Source organism: Branchiostoma floridae, chromosome 18, assembly GCF_000003815.2.
Source record: "Branchiostoma floridae strain S238N-H82 chromosome 18, Bfl_VNyyK, whole genome shotgun sequence".
NCBI classification, from domain to species: Eukaryota; Metazoa; Chordata; class Leptocardii; order Amphioxiformes; family Branchiostomatidae; genus Branchiostoma; species Branchiostoma floridae.
The window spans coordinates 16,752,356-16,769,195 of NC_049996.1; the positions used below are offsets into that span (position 1 = coordinate 16,752,356).

Consider the following 16,840-nt stretch of genomic DNA (forward strand, 5'->3'; position numbering starts at 1 on the left):
TCCTTGAGAGAGAGGCATGCGAGGTATGACATGTTATGTAGGCCAGTTCGGGGGACGCCACAGGGAGGTGTGTCTGTCATGTCTCAAGACGTCCCCACAGTCTCCTTAAAGACATTATTCTGGGCACATTTCTGTCAAAGGTGTGAAGGAAAGGAGTTAAGATGAGGTCCTGGTGTCCTTCAGGTCTCAGGCAGTCGTAGATTCATAGATTTTATTCTTCAAGCTGGTTCTTAGGGTTTAACTCCAGAGAATCTACAGATAATTTTAAGGATAGAGAGAGAAACAGAGATAAATCTTTCGTTAATCTTTGCCATAGTTTTATCCACCAGACTTTTAATGTTGTTGTTAGTTTGGCTCTTAAGACTAAACATCTTGCTGAAAACTTTACCCAACAGGCTTTTCAGTCCTTTGGAGTAAAGCAGAGAAAGGACAGGATTTGATGGGTTTAACTCAATGAAGTCCACTTGTTTTTGTTCAACTTATGTATCCTATTCTTACAAATGATCTGGGTACATTCTGGGTACAGAAGTGTACAATCTAAAACTTTTCAAGTCAAGGGTAAACAAACATCTTTCATCAGAATCCAGTACCGTAGCCCTAAATGCATGAGTGGCTCCACAAGTTTTTTTGTGGTGAACTTTAAGTAAATAAAACAATTTAAGAAAGAAGAACAATTATACATTTGAAGATAGAGGAACTTGGGGTCAAACGAAAAACACAATTTTTTTTTTGTTGGAAAACACTTGGAACTTTTGAGATGAGCCCTGAGGGAACATGACAAAATGAGAGATGTTTATCAGAGATGTGTGTTACAGGCTGTTAGTGCTGTCCCTAATCAGAGATGTGTGTTACAGGCTGTTAGTGCTGTCCCTAATCAGAGATGTGTGTTACAGGCTGTTAGTGCTATCCCTAATCTCTTTCCAAGTGACACACCATTTAGCTGCATCACTTCTTGTCATGGGGATTGGTCTATGAAAACAGTATGCTAGTATCATGCTAGCACCAATATAATACACTGTTCATGTACATGTAATTAACAGAGTCACATAGCATCATAACGAAATTGGGTACCTACTGGCTGCAAATAATACAGTTACACCAGATGTATTATTGTTTATCATTATCATAAGTTGATGGCTTCAATTAACATTGCAGTACTACTGACATGAAGGAATCCATCTTTCCAGTGGACTGCATCTTTTTGGACTGTTCATTTATTGTTTGCTGACTTTTCTATTGATGATGACAGTGAATTTGCCTTAACAGCTCTGGCTGATTTAGTATTTCTATATCGTTTTAACACAAAAAAGGAAATCAAAGACTTACCTATGTTATACTATCTATACAGGAAAGATAGGTATGTTTCTGAACACCATTTCATACCTTAATCACATAATATCAAGTTCAGCCTGCCCAATACATAATCTCCTTGGTCTGCCAATGACCCGATGTTGACTTTTAAAATTCTATCTTGGAAAATAACAGTTTTTGGCTTTTCAGGAATGTGTAGTGTTTGTTGATGTCCATGTCAAAGTTTGTAATAGCTGACCTATATATGTACAGGTAGTTTGCATTAATAAATCTCATCCTCTAGGCACAGATTACTTGTAGTAAGCTACCTGAGAGTGGCTGAGACATTTCCAAATTGCTTTTGGTAAATGTTATCCTGCAATTCAATTCCTCTGATTTGTTGTAAAACCGTGAAATCAAAGTGTAGTGACTTTAAAGAACAAACCAGTTCTATAGATCTCCATCACTGCCCCTTGAGCTGTTTGGGGTCAGAGTTGATACTGTTTTGGGTAGAAGCTGACCCCACAGTTTTGAAACTCATGAAAGGCCAGTCAATGTTGCTGCCACACTCCAATCTCATGTTAAGTGACTCTCCCCAGCTGGCTCAAAACACACTTTATAGAGCCAAAAATTAGCCTTAGATTGGCCAGACTTTCTTTGGGCAGCTTAAATGTGAAAGAAGGAAAAAAAGAAGTGAGGAAGGAAAGAGACAGAAGAAAAGAAAGGAAGAAGGAAAGAAAAAGTGAGAAAGGGAGGAAAGAGAGACAGAAGAAAACAAAGGAAGGACATGAAAAAAAGGGCAAGGAAGAAAGGAAGGATAAAAGGAGGAAACAAGAAAATCGTAAACTCAGTAAGAACCTGTATATTTTACCGTAAACTAATATGTGTGGTCCACAAACGTGCATGTGAGGGTGAGAGTTTGGTGTTTGTATGTGTGTGAAACTTTGTACAGCAAATACTGAGGTCATCAGGACCCTACATGTAAGCCGCCGACTTTGTTGCTGTCCCCAAATTACAGGAGTTATTTCTGCAGCTGACAGCGAGGTGTATAATTAGAGCTGTGTGTTTGAGGAGGTCCTCAGGAGTTAAACAGACTTAAACAAGGGAGCAGTGGGGTGTAAACATGGTCAGGGTTGCAGCGGCAGGGTGGCTGTCATGTTCTTTGACATTTTTACCAATGGAAATGCAAAAAGTAAATCATTAGAATCTTCCCATTAACATGTCTCTGTGGCATGAGTGGTACTGGCCATTCGGTCCCAGGGTTGGCTCAAGTCGGACATGTTGTAAGGGATTGCATTTGTCTTTCACAAAGGACATAAAATGGGGACCGTGTTCGAGGAGGTGCCTCAAGCACGTAAAATAGCCTCATTACTCAGATTGGGTACCTAGTTGCTGCAATAATACACCAAGGTGAATCATAAGAACCTGCTTCTCCTGTGAAAGAGTGACACCTGTTCCCCATCGCAGGTTTATGTTGTAAACATTTCTGTGCTGATGGGCTGCAGAAATTACTGTAAATGCAGAAATGTTCACGGTAGTTTTATGTTCGCGGTTTTCGCGGTGGCTGCTTCACCTCGAATTTAAAACCAACGCGAACATTGTTCCCATGGCAGTAAGAGATTTAAAACCACCGCGAAAAAAGCCCTTTTTCACACTACCGCGAAATTGAATCCCCGCAAACTTAAATGCATTTGCAGTACTGGGAACATCAGGAGACCATCACTATGGACTGGGACGATGGAAGGGACACTGAACTATTGGAGATATGGAAACACTAGGCTAGTCTTTTATGGCCAAGGGTTACTGTATGTAATTAGCCTCTTTTGACCCCACTCTCCCATCACACTGAACTATAATTGGAAAATAGTGAAAACAGAAGTTTGTCTTTTATGGTAAAGGTTTCTGTTGGTCGGCTTGCTAAGAGTTACGTGAATAAGGTGGCCTTCCCTAAGAATGTACAGGAAATCAAAATAGACTGCTGTACGGAAAAGGTAGCCTGATGTCCAGCCGTATCATAGCTTCCCGAGTCTCTTGTGCCTCTATCCTCTCCGCAACTTTCTGGAGAGGACAGAAGAGACTCGGGAGTTATAATACGGCTAGATACTAGGCTAGGGAAAACGGGCATCCTTTCAGTGTGAGAGACTGTGAGCATGGTAGCCTGAGTACCATCCTCCAGGGTCCTTTAATTGTGACTGCTGGCTGAATGACCTTTTGCTTGCGTGGTTAGCAAGCGAAAGGATGAGCCAGCGGTCACTATAGTAGTACAGAGGATGTTACTCTGAGGCTATAAGTACCAGCAGGCTTGTACTAACCATGACTGGAACCCTGCAGATTATAACCCCATCAGTCAGCAGGGTCCAGCCCCCAACTGGGCCCAGATGGAGATACTTAGCCCCTGTCACATCACTCACATTGTTGTACAGGATTTACTGTGATACACACACAAGGGAGCAAACCACAGCATCCATGATGGACCAGATGGAGATACTTAGCCCCTGTCACATCCCTCACATTGTTGGACAGGATTTACTGTGCTACACACACAAGGGAGCAGACCACAGCATCCATGATGGACCAGATGGAGATACTTAGCCCCTGTCACATCCCTCACATTGTTGGACAGGATTTACTGTGATACACACACAAGGGAGCAGACCACAGCATCCATGATGGACCAGATGGAGATACTTAGCCCCTGTCACGTCCCTCACATTGTTGGACAGGATTTACTGTGATACACACACAAGGGAGCAGACCACAGCATCCATGATGGACCAGATGGAGATACTTAGCCCCTGTCACGTCCCTCACATTGTTGGACAGGATTTACTGTGATACACACACTAGGGAGCAGACCACAGCATCCATGATGGACCAGATGGAGATACTTAGCCCCTGTCACATCCCTCACATTGTTGGACAGGATTTACTGTGATACACACACAAGGGAGCAGACCACAGCATCCATGATGGACCAGATGGAGATACTTAGCCCCTGTCACATCCCTCACATTGTTGGACAGGATTTACTGTGATACACACACAAGGGAGCAGACCACAGCATCCATTTGATGCAGGATATTACTCTCAAAGCAGAGGTTGATTGCTTACTTGAGGTTGATGGGTAAAATCATGACCTTTTTCTTACATAGCTGATCGAAAAAGGCTCAGACAGCATACAAGAAAAACATCCCATAACATTAGTTTTCCATGGCCCAGAGGAGCTTAGTTTAAAATCCGAGGATCAAGCTATTCCAGCAGAAAAAAATCCTTATCAGTTTTGAGGATGATGTTAACATTCCCAAATCTGTGTTCCATTTGTTAATCCCTCATTTATCTATTTTTGCAGTAATATGAACCCAACATGGATTTTCTGTATCCCAAAGGATATCAGTTAAAAACCTTGTATACTGCCTTGGACAGTACCGTAGTCAATATCTCGTCTTCCAACAAAAGTTTCTGTGCAGTGATATTACTAGTACGTGAACTGCACAATTGACATGCTGGAGCCCTAAGTTAAGTTCTTTTAAACCTCCTTGTTAAAACTAATAAAAGCCAGTGTGTCTAGTCTTCTAAGAAAAATTATCGTCAGTTTCTATGCAGTGATGTTATGTGAACCACACAATTGACTTTCTGTGGTCTTAAGGCCACACCAATTTTATTTGCTGTTTCTCTGATATTTTTCAGAAAAAATTAACGATCGGTCAAAAAAATTAACTTTTCAGAAAGTCGGGGCCAGAAAACCTAAACTTTCAACATTTAGGGGGTCCCTGGTAGCAAAGTCTAAAGTTTGAAGAAAAATTAAAACGTACCGTCCAAAATAGGCACATACAGCTACTGGAATTTGAGGCCCATAGTTAATTTCAGAAAGGAGAGGCAGTGAAATTTTGTCAACACGAGGTGTGGCCAACAATTTGAAAACTTTTTTTTTTCAAATCGGAAAAAGTAGGGTCGGGAAATCCGAGAAACAACAAATAAAATTGGTGCGGCCTAAGAAACTGAAGTTTAAAAGCCAGTGAGTGTATCAAGTCTTCCCAGGAAGATTCCTTTAAGTTATCAGTTTTGAGGAGGAGTTAAGATGTTAGCATTCCTTGGTCTCTGTTTTCCCCTGGGTGTTGACACAGTAGATGAGAAGGCAGGGCATGTGGGTTTAGCAAACACCACCCCCTTGTTAATTAATGCACCTGCTAATAGGGACAGACTCATTCTTTTCAGGGGGTGGAATGGGTTAATGAGAGAAGCTTCATTGACAAAACAAATAGTACAGTGACATTTTTACGGTCAACTACAAACTGCAAATAAGAAATTCAAAATAGATCTTATGATTCTACTTACTTGATGATAAAGGCTGAAATGAGTAAATGTGCAATAACTTGATGTACATGTAGCCAGATGGGTTAATAATGGGTTTCATTATCTTTTCTGATAACCAAGCATTCTTTTATATATTTACCTACTGTACTTCCTGATTTTTTCAATGTACTGTTATGTTCACAGTTTTCACGGTGACGACTGTAACGTGAACTTATCATTACTGATAACAAATAATTCACAGCCTTTTTCTATGTGCACTTGCCGCAACAGTGAACATTTAGTTCCGAGAACAAGTTAAATTTTCTCCGACCATGAAAGTTTGGTACCGAGAAGACAAAGTGAATTACAGTATTTTGCATTGTAAGATTATTTAAACGTATAGATGCATTGATTTTAAATCTGCCTGTGGTATGAAGTCTTTTGAAATCTGAGAAATGTGAATAATTTAGTAGTAATACATAAAACATCATATAAGAGAATTCCTTGACAAAAATTATTTTTCCTGTGCCTCTATTATACATGTACTTGTAATTAAATCTTTTTTGTCACTGATGACATTTCAGCAAAGGTCTCAAGTTGCTGACTTGAAACGACCTTCCCAATCTCAGTAAAGGTCACACAGTAATGATGTGTCAACAGGTGGAAGATATCCCACAATGCCAAGGGAATAACTGTCTTACAGGCACTTAAAGAATCTTAAGACCACCAAAGTTGCTCGAACTTTGACCCAGATTCTCACCCTCAGTCTTGTCCAATTTATTGTACGATTCTTCCTCTTCTTGTAGGATTAATGACTTTGGATTCAAACAGTTTGTATCAAGCATTTTTATGAAGGAAAAATCTACATGACATATATTAGGATGCTGCACAGAATAATGTCAGATTGAGTTTGGGGCATCATTGCACAACTGAGTACAGACGATTTGCCAAACCACATACGGATGTGGCAAACGGAACATAGAGGTATAGGTACGCTGAACACTGAAGACAATCATAGACCGATTACAATACTCTGTTGACCCTCCAGTCACAGAGTAATTAATTTACAGTTTAGCCATTTGGCTTCATGTCATACCTAGCAGAGGCGGAGGCACCATTTTTTAGTTGTGGGGGCGAACATTTGTCATATCACCAAATCGAGGGCCGAAGGCCCGAGGCGTGGCGCCGGAGGCGCGACCCTTCTAGGGGGGTCCGGGGGCATGCACCCCCGGAAAAATTTCAAATCTTAACCCTCTGAAACGCTGTTTCCTGTATTTTGAGGGGCAAATTTTGCTGCCAGACTAAGCTAACTTCAATGACATTTCTATCAAAAATACACATAGTTTTAGCTTTAGTTATTGAGGGCGACACCCCCAACATATTTTCACCATCTCGAGCGGCGAAGGTACGAGCCGTTGCAAGGCAAATTTTTGAAATCTAGACCCTCTGAAACGCCATTTCCTGTATTTTGAGGGACAAATTTTGCAGACAGACTAAGCTGAATTTAATTAAACTTCTATTAGAGAAAACGATTTTTGAGGGCGACGACCCACGCACCAACATATTTTGCACTGCGTCGTCATGAGCCGCGAAGACGCAAGCCGCCGCAATGGAGTTTGGGAGACATTTTTAAATCAGGACACTTTGAATGCCGTTTCCTGCATTTATGGGGAACATTTTGCTTGTAAACAAATCTAAGTTTGATAATGAAATTTCTACTAGAAAAAGGTCGTGGGGGACGACGCTCCGGTAGCATTTTCCCACCATGTCCAGTGCCGACGGCGCGAATCCTCACAAGGGAGGCCTAGGTCCTTTGAAATTTTAGAAATCTGGACCCTCTGAAACGTCATTTCCTGCATTTTCAGGGCCAAATTTTGCCAGTAGACTAGCGAGATTTGATGAAATTTCCATTAGTGAAAATATACGCAAGGGTTTCAGCTTGATTTTGAGTGTTTCAGCTTATTTTATCGTGGGGGCGACGCCCCCACGACTTATTTTTTGTGGGGGCGGCCGCCCCCACTGCCCCCACGGTGCCGCCGCCACTGCCTAGTGAAAACTCAGAAGCAGCTGTTATTGTACTAAAGGCAGAGGTTAAGTATCTGCTTCATGTGGTGATTCATCTAGTAGGACTGTTGCTCTGTATTAAACAAACACATGTAGCACCAGCTCTGGAGTCCACACATGTTGTACTTGTAGCCTGTTACATGCTCATGTTCCCGTTCTATTGGGACCATGCGCTGAGGCCTTTATATGCTGATCTCATAGCCATACCCACCTCCGGGACTGTGTAGCACAGTGGTAGCGTGTTCGGCTAGGGGCCGAGAGGTCTCGGGTTCGAATCCGGCTGCCGGTCTTGTGCCCTTGGGAAAGGCACTTTACACGATTTTCCTCACTTTACTCAGGTGAAAATGAGTACTTAGCTTCGGCTAGGGCCGTCCTTGGGTAGGACGTTAAATGTAGGTCCCGTGTCTGGGGAGAGCCATACCGCAGGCACGCTAAAGAACCCCGACATGTGCAATGGTGCAGTGTGCGATGGTGCAATTAAACCGTCTAGAATTGGTGATTCTCTACAAATCACCCGGAGTCCATTCTTCTTGGTGGGCATATGTTTCTTGGTGCGCACATGTTTCTTGGTGCGCACATGCTTCTTGGTGCGCGTATGTTTCTTGGTGCGCATATGTTTCTTGGTGCGCATATGTTTCTTGGTGCGCATATGTTTCTTGGTGCGCATATGTTTCTTGGTGCGCACATACTTCTTGGTGCGCACATGTTTCTTGGTGCCCACATGCTTCTTGGTGCGCACATGCTTCTTGGTGCGCACATGCTTCTTGGTGCGCACATGCTTCTTGGTGCGCGCATGGTTCTTGGTGCGCGCATGCTTCTTGGTGCGCACATGCTTCTTGGTGCGCATATGCTTCTGGGTGCGCATATGTTTTTTGGTGCGCATATGTTTCTTGGTGCGCATATATTTCTTGGTGTGCACATGTTTCTTGCTGCGCATATGTTTCTTGGTGCGCACATGCTTCTTGGTGCACACATGTTTCTTGGTGCACACATGCATCTTGCTGCGCACATGTTTCTTGCTGCGCACATGTTTCTTGGTGCGCACATGCTTCTTGGTGCGCACACGTTTCTTGGTGCGCATATGTTTCTAGGTGCGCACATGCTTCTTGGTTTGCACATGCTTCTTGGTGCGCATATGCTTCTTGATGCGCATATGTTTCTTGGTGCGCACATGCTTCTTGGTGCGCACATGCTTCTTGGTGCGCACATGTTTCTTGGTGCGCATATGTTTCTTGGTGCGCATATGTTTCTTGGTGCGCATATGTTTCTTGGTGCGCATATGTTTCTTGGTTTTATTATCTTTCTAACACTTAGATGTCAAGAATATGATGTATACTAGTACACTTTGATATCTTTACATACATAAACCTAAGAAAATATTTGGGTGCACCCACAGAAAATAATTGGGTGTACAGCTCCAGTTTTGGGTGCACCTGGGTGCACATGCACCCAGTAGTTCGAGCCCTTATCTAACTTCTAAGCTGATAAGCCGTGACCACCAGTAATCTAACCATGAATGCCAGCCACTCTCCGAGTGATCGTTACATAGATGACCCAAATTTTCTGGCATTTCTCCCTGTTATCATATCATCTGATAAAGTTTGACAAGAAAGCAAATTAGGGATCTGTCTTGTAACATCTCACTTATTTTTAAAGATACGTCATTACGTCATTATCTACATTGTGTTTACATGTATGTTGAAATAATATCTGTTCATCAGAAAAACTTAGTTGGTGATAACGTGTTGGCATAATGGTTAAGGGAGTTTGGCTCAGTACTTAACTGGGTTTGAATACCCTGACATGTGACCATGTCTGTAAGACTTCTATGATATCCACATCGAGTCCTTGACCAATCCGGGGTCCTTGCTTGTTGCTATGGTCTCAAAACATTTTTCCTTGTTGACAAGTTTGTTGACATGTTGCGCCTTTTTGATGCCAAGAAACGTCATTTCTATCCTTGACATTGAGCTGGAATGTGCTGACTGTGTACATTTGTATGTAGGTTACTTGTGGGTCATGTAAGCACTTACAAAGCAAATTTCAAGAAAAATGTTTAATTACATTTCTGAGCTGTCTCCTGGACCTGTCCCTCCATCCCAGGATGGAAATTCATCCTTTCTAAAACATAAAATTGATGAAGATGTACATTTGTTGCCGTAAACTTGAAATGACAGATTTAACAAGAAAAAAAAAAGAACAACAAATGATGAGCGGGACGGAAAAAAATTTAAAGCTGGAGACAGCCCTGTTAACTTTATTCATTAGAAGAAAAAAAAATTAATTTGGGGCTTTGGATGATACTTGCTACAGCAGAACAATTGGGTCATAAACCTTACATTATTGTTGCTCAACAAACACTATTTTTGCTTGGCAGTCGCTACAAGACATCCAGTTGAGAATAGCAGACGCCATGCCGGGGTTACTGGAGGTCGGAAGGAGCTTGGAGGAGGCGAAACGTCTCAAGAAACAACACGAAGACTTAATGGGAAAACTTAAGGTGAGAACCCACTTCATTCTTTTTTCTTAAACAGTTTCAAGACAAGTTTAGATGCAATTCAATATCTCTACAACTGGATAATAAAAGGAGATTTACTTCTGGACGTTAGAGTGACATCCATCATTCTTCTTCAGCATCACTAGAATGAACTGGCAGAACAATTCAATACATGGACTCCACTTTGCATATTACAGCTTTTCCAACCTAAGTAATACCATAGGGAACTATGCAAACATGATTTACATCCAAGTAACATTTGCATAGGACGCTTAGGAGTTAGTGAATTGAAATATTCAACCAGTTTTTCTACCACATAATTAGCTGTACTTGTATTGAATTGTTCTGCCAGTTCAGTCTAGTGACGCTGAAGAAGAGTGATGGATGTAACTCGAAACGTTCAGAAGTAAATCTCTCTTTTTATCCAGTTATAGACATTGAATTGTATTTGAATATTGTTGACCTGGATATCTAACCTTCATAAATTTCAAGACATAATTTCATTTTGAGAAATGAAAGTTTATCCTTTTCCGTAGGTCTGGAGGCACCATCACACTTTTTATCGAGGGTCTGCATGCTCTTTTCCGTAAGGCGTAGGCAGCCTATTTTTATTGCCCGTAAATCGTAGGGATAACCATGTTATCTTCGTAATTCATAGCAAGGTGACCAAATTTAGCGTAATTGCCTTCCTTGATTAAGCGTAACACGTAGGGGCTTCTTCTAAATTCAACGTAAATCGTTGTCGGGACCCCCCATGCAGACCCTCTTTATCAAGGACCACTGTCAGCTGCCCTGTAACCCAAGCCTACCCTCTGTACCAACTGACTCTCTGCATTTCCTGTAGTACTCATAACAACACTGGGCTTGTACAAACTATGTTTAAAACAACGAGCACTGATAACACCAGAGAGCTTTTAGATAATTTCTTCCTTAAAATAAACTGTTCTTGGACTTTAAGCTGAAAATATAGCAACAGTCTCAGGACTAGGGCAAAAAACTAAGTTAATTAATGATTCATTCTATAAAACTGAATCCTTTATGGACAAAGGTTTAAATCTGGTCTGCCGGGTTTGTTTTCATTCTGTTTTTTCAGTTAAGAATCTTTTTTTAAATCCAAGAACTTACAAATCAAACTGAAATGGCCACACCTGAGATAAAACAGTGTGACCACAAGTCGTGCAGCTCAAGCTTGATGTCGGTAAGGGTGGGCGATAATGACAGATCAGTTTCCTGAGGCCTGTTTTACAAACATTACAATAGAGCCAAACATAGTATTGAACCTACATCAGGGAAAATTTGTTTTGACTCTATCAGGCTGTGACTCCTCAACCTTAATTAGCAGTGGTGAGTGGCCCTGTCAGTTGATCAGAGGTTTGAAGATTCATTTCCTAGAGCTAAGTAATGTTTCACAAACATTATGATAAAAGCCAAATGCATAGAAGTGAACTGTGTCAATGTTTCATCCTTTTTGTCACTATAAGACTGTGACTCCTCAACCTTAATTATTAGACTGTGTGTGTTTTATGCCGTGTTTAGTGGCTCTGTCAGTGTAGTAGAAGTTTGGAGATTCATTTCCTAGACCTTTTTAAAGAAACAGCACGATAGAGCCATAGATAGAACCGAACTGTATCAATGTTTTATCCTTTTTGTCACTATAATCAGGCTGTGACTCCTCAACCTTAATTAACAGACTGAGTGTGTTTTATACAGTGGTGAGGGGCCCTGTCAGTAGATCAGAAGTTTGAAGATTCGTTTCCTGAATCTAATGTTTCACAAACATTACGATAAAGCCAAAGATAGAACTGAACTGTGTCAATGTCTCATCCTTTTTGTCAGTATTAGCCTGTGACTCTTCAACCTTAATTAGAAGGCTGCGTGTGTTTTATACAGTGGTGAGTGGCCCTGTCAGTGGATCAGAAGTTTGGAGATTCATTTCCTAGAGCTTGTACCACAAACAGCACAATAGAACCAAAGATAGAACTACTGAACTGCATCAAGGAAAACCTACTTGTTGACTCTACCAAGCTGTGACTCCTCAAGCTTAATTAGCAGTGTATGTTATCAAGTGGTGAATCATGGTCCTGTCAGTGTATCAGAAGGTTAGGGTTCAATTCCCGGTTGCTGTCACTCCTGCATACAATAGGCATGCTACTGGAAGTCAGATTTACCTCCGACCTTTAACTTAAGTTTAAGTCCCTGATTGGCATGACTTACGTACCGCTGGGGGCTAAGATAAATTTCAGAACCTTAAGTTTTCATTAACATGACTTGCTTTCTATAATGCTGATTTAGATTTCTTCTTGAAGTTCTTCTTTTTTTCCTTCTTCTTCTCGTGTCACCACTTCTGCTACATTCTTCCGCTCCAGAAGTAGATCTTATTTTGAGTCAGATTTAAGCACCTATAAGTCTCATTTAGATGTATTTAACTCCCCATGCACTGGCCACTGTAGACTGTTGGAGACACCTGATGAATGACCAAATGTCATTCTTCGTTGAGATACAATGTACAATGTATCTGAAAAGTCATTGATCATGACAAGTCTTGAAAATCATTGAGAAATCATTGGGAGACCAATCAGAGATCATTCAATTAGACTGCAGCGATAATCGTACGATCATTGAGCACTTTTTGAAAGACAGCAGAAAGATTTGTTAATGGGACAATAAGCTGTGTTTTGATTTTGATAATACAATCATTCTGTATTTCTTGAAAATAGCTTTTTTAGTGTAATATTCTTTCATATCAAGACCAAATAATTTTTTGAATCGAGCTTTAGGTCCATCTAAATCCCCTGTCAACAACCGTCCTAGACGGCACACTTGACAGTGTACTGTGATCTAGTGCACAGTCCCCATTTACCCGACACACTTACAGTACTAGCCTTCTCCCTTCACACCAAACTGTTATGTATACTCGCTACGAACCTTTCCTAATTTAGTCCCGTCCTGTTTACCTCCTCCCTCGTTACCACACATTAGTGGACACAATTAGACACCAAGAATGGAGACGGTTTCCAAAATTCCTTGGCCTGCAAAAGGCAGCAGTTTTGGACCTTGGGAATCGGCCAAGATCCTGAATTTTTTTCTTAGTTTGATGTTCAGTTTGTAGCTGGGTTCGGTGCATGAACAAGCAGGTATGCCGAGTCACACTGTGTCTACGTTCTACTATATTTATCAGACTGTCTTTCAAGGATGTCAATCCATATCTTACAACTGTCAGCAACGTCTTAAGACCTATTTCTTGAAAAAGAATGGTACTCTATGCTGTGTTAACTTTGAAATATGTAGCTCAGTGCCCTTGTGACGAGGACAATGAAAAAAATGACAGATTCTGAAATTTTATGGAAGCCAAGGAATGATTTTTCTGTATCATACTTTTCGGTTGACTTCTGAGTCTATGATGTTTGCTTTACGCTGTATTTCACGCCAACATGTTGAGTGAAAAGGGTTGACTCAGTTGTCCAGTAATGCGGCAAGGTTTACCATCGCCATTTTGACTTGCTTTGCAAGACACGGTCATGATCAAATTTTTACGAACTCAAGGTAAGCCTGTAAGGCTTTAGGTCTAATATTGGACATGATTGAAAATGGGATTGCAGTTGAATTGATATCTATAGTACAAGGGGAGCAAGGACATTAAACTTGTTTCCATTTTAAGCTTTCAATGATATAGATTTTACTATCTGTTTGGCTATGTTATTTTGTGGGATCTGGTCCAGTCTTTTCCATTGCAGCAACGTACCATATACAAAATATTCTAAGTCTATAATACCATTGGCATTGCACATGGCTCAGCATAATACTTTTTTTGTCTGATTTGATTTCTGATACATATATTATCCATAATTATTGTAACAGTGTTGTTATTTTGTTTTCTTTTATAGATGCTGTACATTGTTTTGAATAATGTGTCAGATATTTCTGCAAACCACAATGAAAACAGTGCCATTCAACATTCATGCAACATTTAGCTAAGTGTTACCCCAAGTGTGAACTAACATTTATTTGTTGTTGTTTACTTGTTTAGGGTAAACAAGGACATGTAAATGAGCTGTTGCACCAGGCAGACAACGTGGTCATCAATAAGGAACCTGACCTAGACGTGTATGAAGCCATGGCCGAGTCACTCGGTGAGCTCCTCTGTTCTCTACTTACCTTTGTCAAGAATATGTTTTCTGGCCTGTGTGTCTTTTTTTCTGCTATCATAACTTAAGAGGTTGTGGATGGATCTTTATGATAGTTGGTATGTTAGCACATACATACATATATATATGTATGTAGGTGTTGGCAAAATGAAGAAAATCATTATTCAGATTCTGGCCCCCTGGTGGTTTTCAGTGATACTGCAGCAGGACTTCCAGTTTTGTTCTCTTGTGTTCTGGACATGGTTTTCAAAGGTAAAGCTTTATGCCAGCCGAAAACCAATGATGGACTCAACAATTCCTCTCATATATGTAGATACCATTACTTTTGTAGTGTGTAAATAAAATGTGAACATTGCTGACTAGATTTTAGGAAAATGAACTAAAAAGGAGATGCTAGTTATTTTCTGAATAGCATTAATGGAAGTACATGTAATGTTTGCTACAGGTGAGGCATGGAAGGACCTTAACGCTCAGCTGGAAGACAGAAGACTGCTGCTCGATGCTGCCATACTCTTTCATGAAAGTGTCAAACAGGTGAGAAAAATTAAAACATGAATTCTGATCGTTCAGCTACATTTACCTCAAAGCCTTCTTTCTCACCCAGTTAGTAAACATTTTAATGATGTGAGTGGTGTGCAGTCATATACCCTTATCTTTAATGACAGCCATCTCAGGCTGATATTTGGCGATTACTTAATAATAAAAGTCACATGTATTATTTTCAGTAGATTATTTTTCCCATTGACCCCAGGATAAATAACCATGTTCCTCAAGCCCATAGATTAGATTTAGACAGGTTTTGACAGTCACTGTACTTACTGGGTAGTACAGTGGTAGTGTATTCGGCCCGTGACCGAGAGGTCGCCGGTTCGAATCCGCCTGCCGTGTTGCCGGTCTTGTGCCCTTGGGAAAGGCACTTTACACGACTTTCCTCACTTTACTCAAATGAAAAATGAGTAATTAGCCATACGAAAGGGTATGTCACCCCGTAAGGGGCGGTATAACCCCGTCGTGTGTAAACATGTACGAACATGTTTGATCACGTCGACCGATGATGATGATGATGATGAAGTATTTAATCTCAGTAGTCCAGAAGTAACAAGGTTATTGCAATGTATAATATATACTGACATCCCCCCCTCTCATGTCCAGTTCACCGACAAGTTGAACATGGCCCACCGGCTGTTCAGTCCCCTCACCCTCCCACAGGATGTCGACACCATCAGGCTACAGCTGCAGAAGCATCATCAGACAAAAAAAGGTAATTTCAAACTTACAAACACCTGCAGTACTGCAACTGTCCACTAGAGGGAGATTTATCAACATGGTGTTACAGATGGTCACAATCTTTTTGCAAGACTGTAAAAAAGTACATGTACATCTAGTTGCAGACTTTCTTTTTAATCAATTTTCTAACACTTGTGTCTGGTCCTCTTCCTTATTACTTACACATAGTTTAGTTGTTGCAAGTTGATCCTTTGTATTAGACTTTTTCGGTAAATTGAGCACATAATTTCTGCCACTTCTTTGAATAAAAATCTTTACTTTCTGCCTGTTTGTCTTGACCAAAAAAAAAAAACAGATATTGCTTGACATTGTTCTAAATTTGAATTTTACCTTTTGCCTGTTTGCCTTGACCCCCCCCCAAAAAAAACAGATATTGCTTGACATTGTTCTAAATTTGAATTTTACCTTTTCCCTGTTTGTCTTGACCACCCAAAAAAACAGATATTGCTTGACATTGTTCTAAATTTGAATTTTACCTTTTCCCTGTTTGTCTTGACCCAAAAAAACGCCAGATATTGCTTGACATTGTTCTAAATTTGAATGTTTTTTTTTGTATTCTTCTCTCTAGAAATCCTAGAAGCCTCCATGGAGACGATGAATCGCGGACAGGTTTTGCTGGACCGTATGCACGACATGGGGACACACATCGAGAGTAAACACACCACGACGGCCGCGTGCTACGGCGTGGAGCACATGCTGGAAAACCTTCACGACAGGAGACGTCACATGGAGGAGGTCTGGGCACTGCAGAAACTACGGCTGGAGAAATCCCTGCAGCTGTGTATATGGAAACAGGAGGTCAATGATGTAAGTTTTTAAGTTCATTGTTAGATAAAGTTTACTCCAGGAGTGTTTGTTGGTTAGTCTGAGCTCTCAGACGCCACATGGAGGAGGTTTGGGCACTGCAGAAACTACGGCTGGAGAAGTCCTTGTAGCTCTGCATATGGAAACAGGAGGTCAATGATGTAAGTTTGTGGCTTATTGCTGTTTTTACTCCACTGTTTGCTTGCTTGCTTGTTGGTTGGTTGGTCGATCGTCCATCCTTCAGTCTGTCAGTTGTTTGTTGGTTGGTTAGTCATTTGGTTGTTCGGTGTGTTGGTCAGTCCAGTCATTCATCTGTTGGTGGGTTTTGGGGTTGCAAAAGCAAAGGCTGGAGGAATAACTTCAGCTGTGTATGGAAACGGGAAGTCAATGATATAACTTTACTTTGTAGTTCAATGTCATCATTATTCTATCATCACAAGATAGTTGAATCTCTTCTGTC

General features: G+C 40.9%; 1 protein-coding gene across 1 annotated transcript in view; it reads left to right on the forward strand.

Moving 5' to 3' along the window:
* The window catches only part of LOC118405510 (SEC14 domain and spectrin repeat-containing protein 1-B-like), a gene marked incomplete at its 3' end in the record, with an annotated part of 56,230 nt that extends 39,847 nt beyond the window's left edge, over window positions 1-16,383 (forward strand). The window contains 5 exon segments of the mRNA XM_035805013.1: window positions 10,025-10,147; window positions 14,172-14,274; window positions 14,735-14,823; window positions 15,442-15,550; window positions 16,145-16,383. Coding sequence (XP_035660906.1) covers window positions 10,025-10,147; window positions 14,172-14,274; window positions 14,735-14,823; window positions 15,442-15,550; window positions 16,145-16,383 — 663 coding nt within the window.
* Window positions 16,384-16,840: the final 457 nt, after the last annotated feature.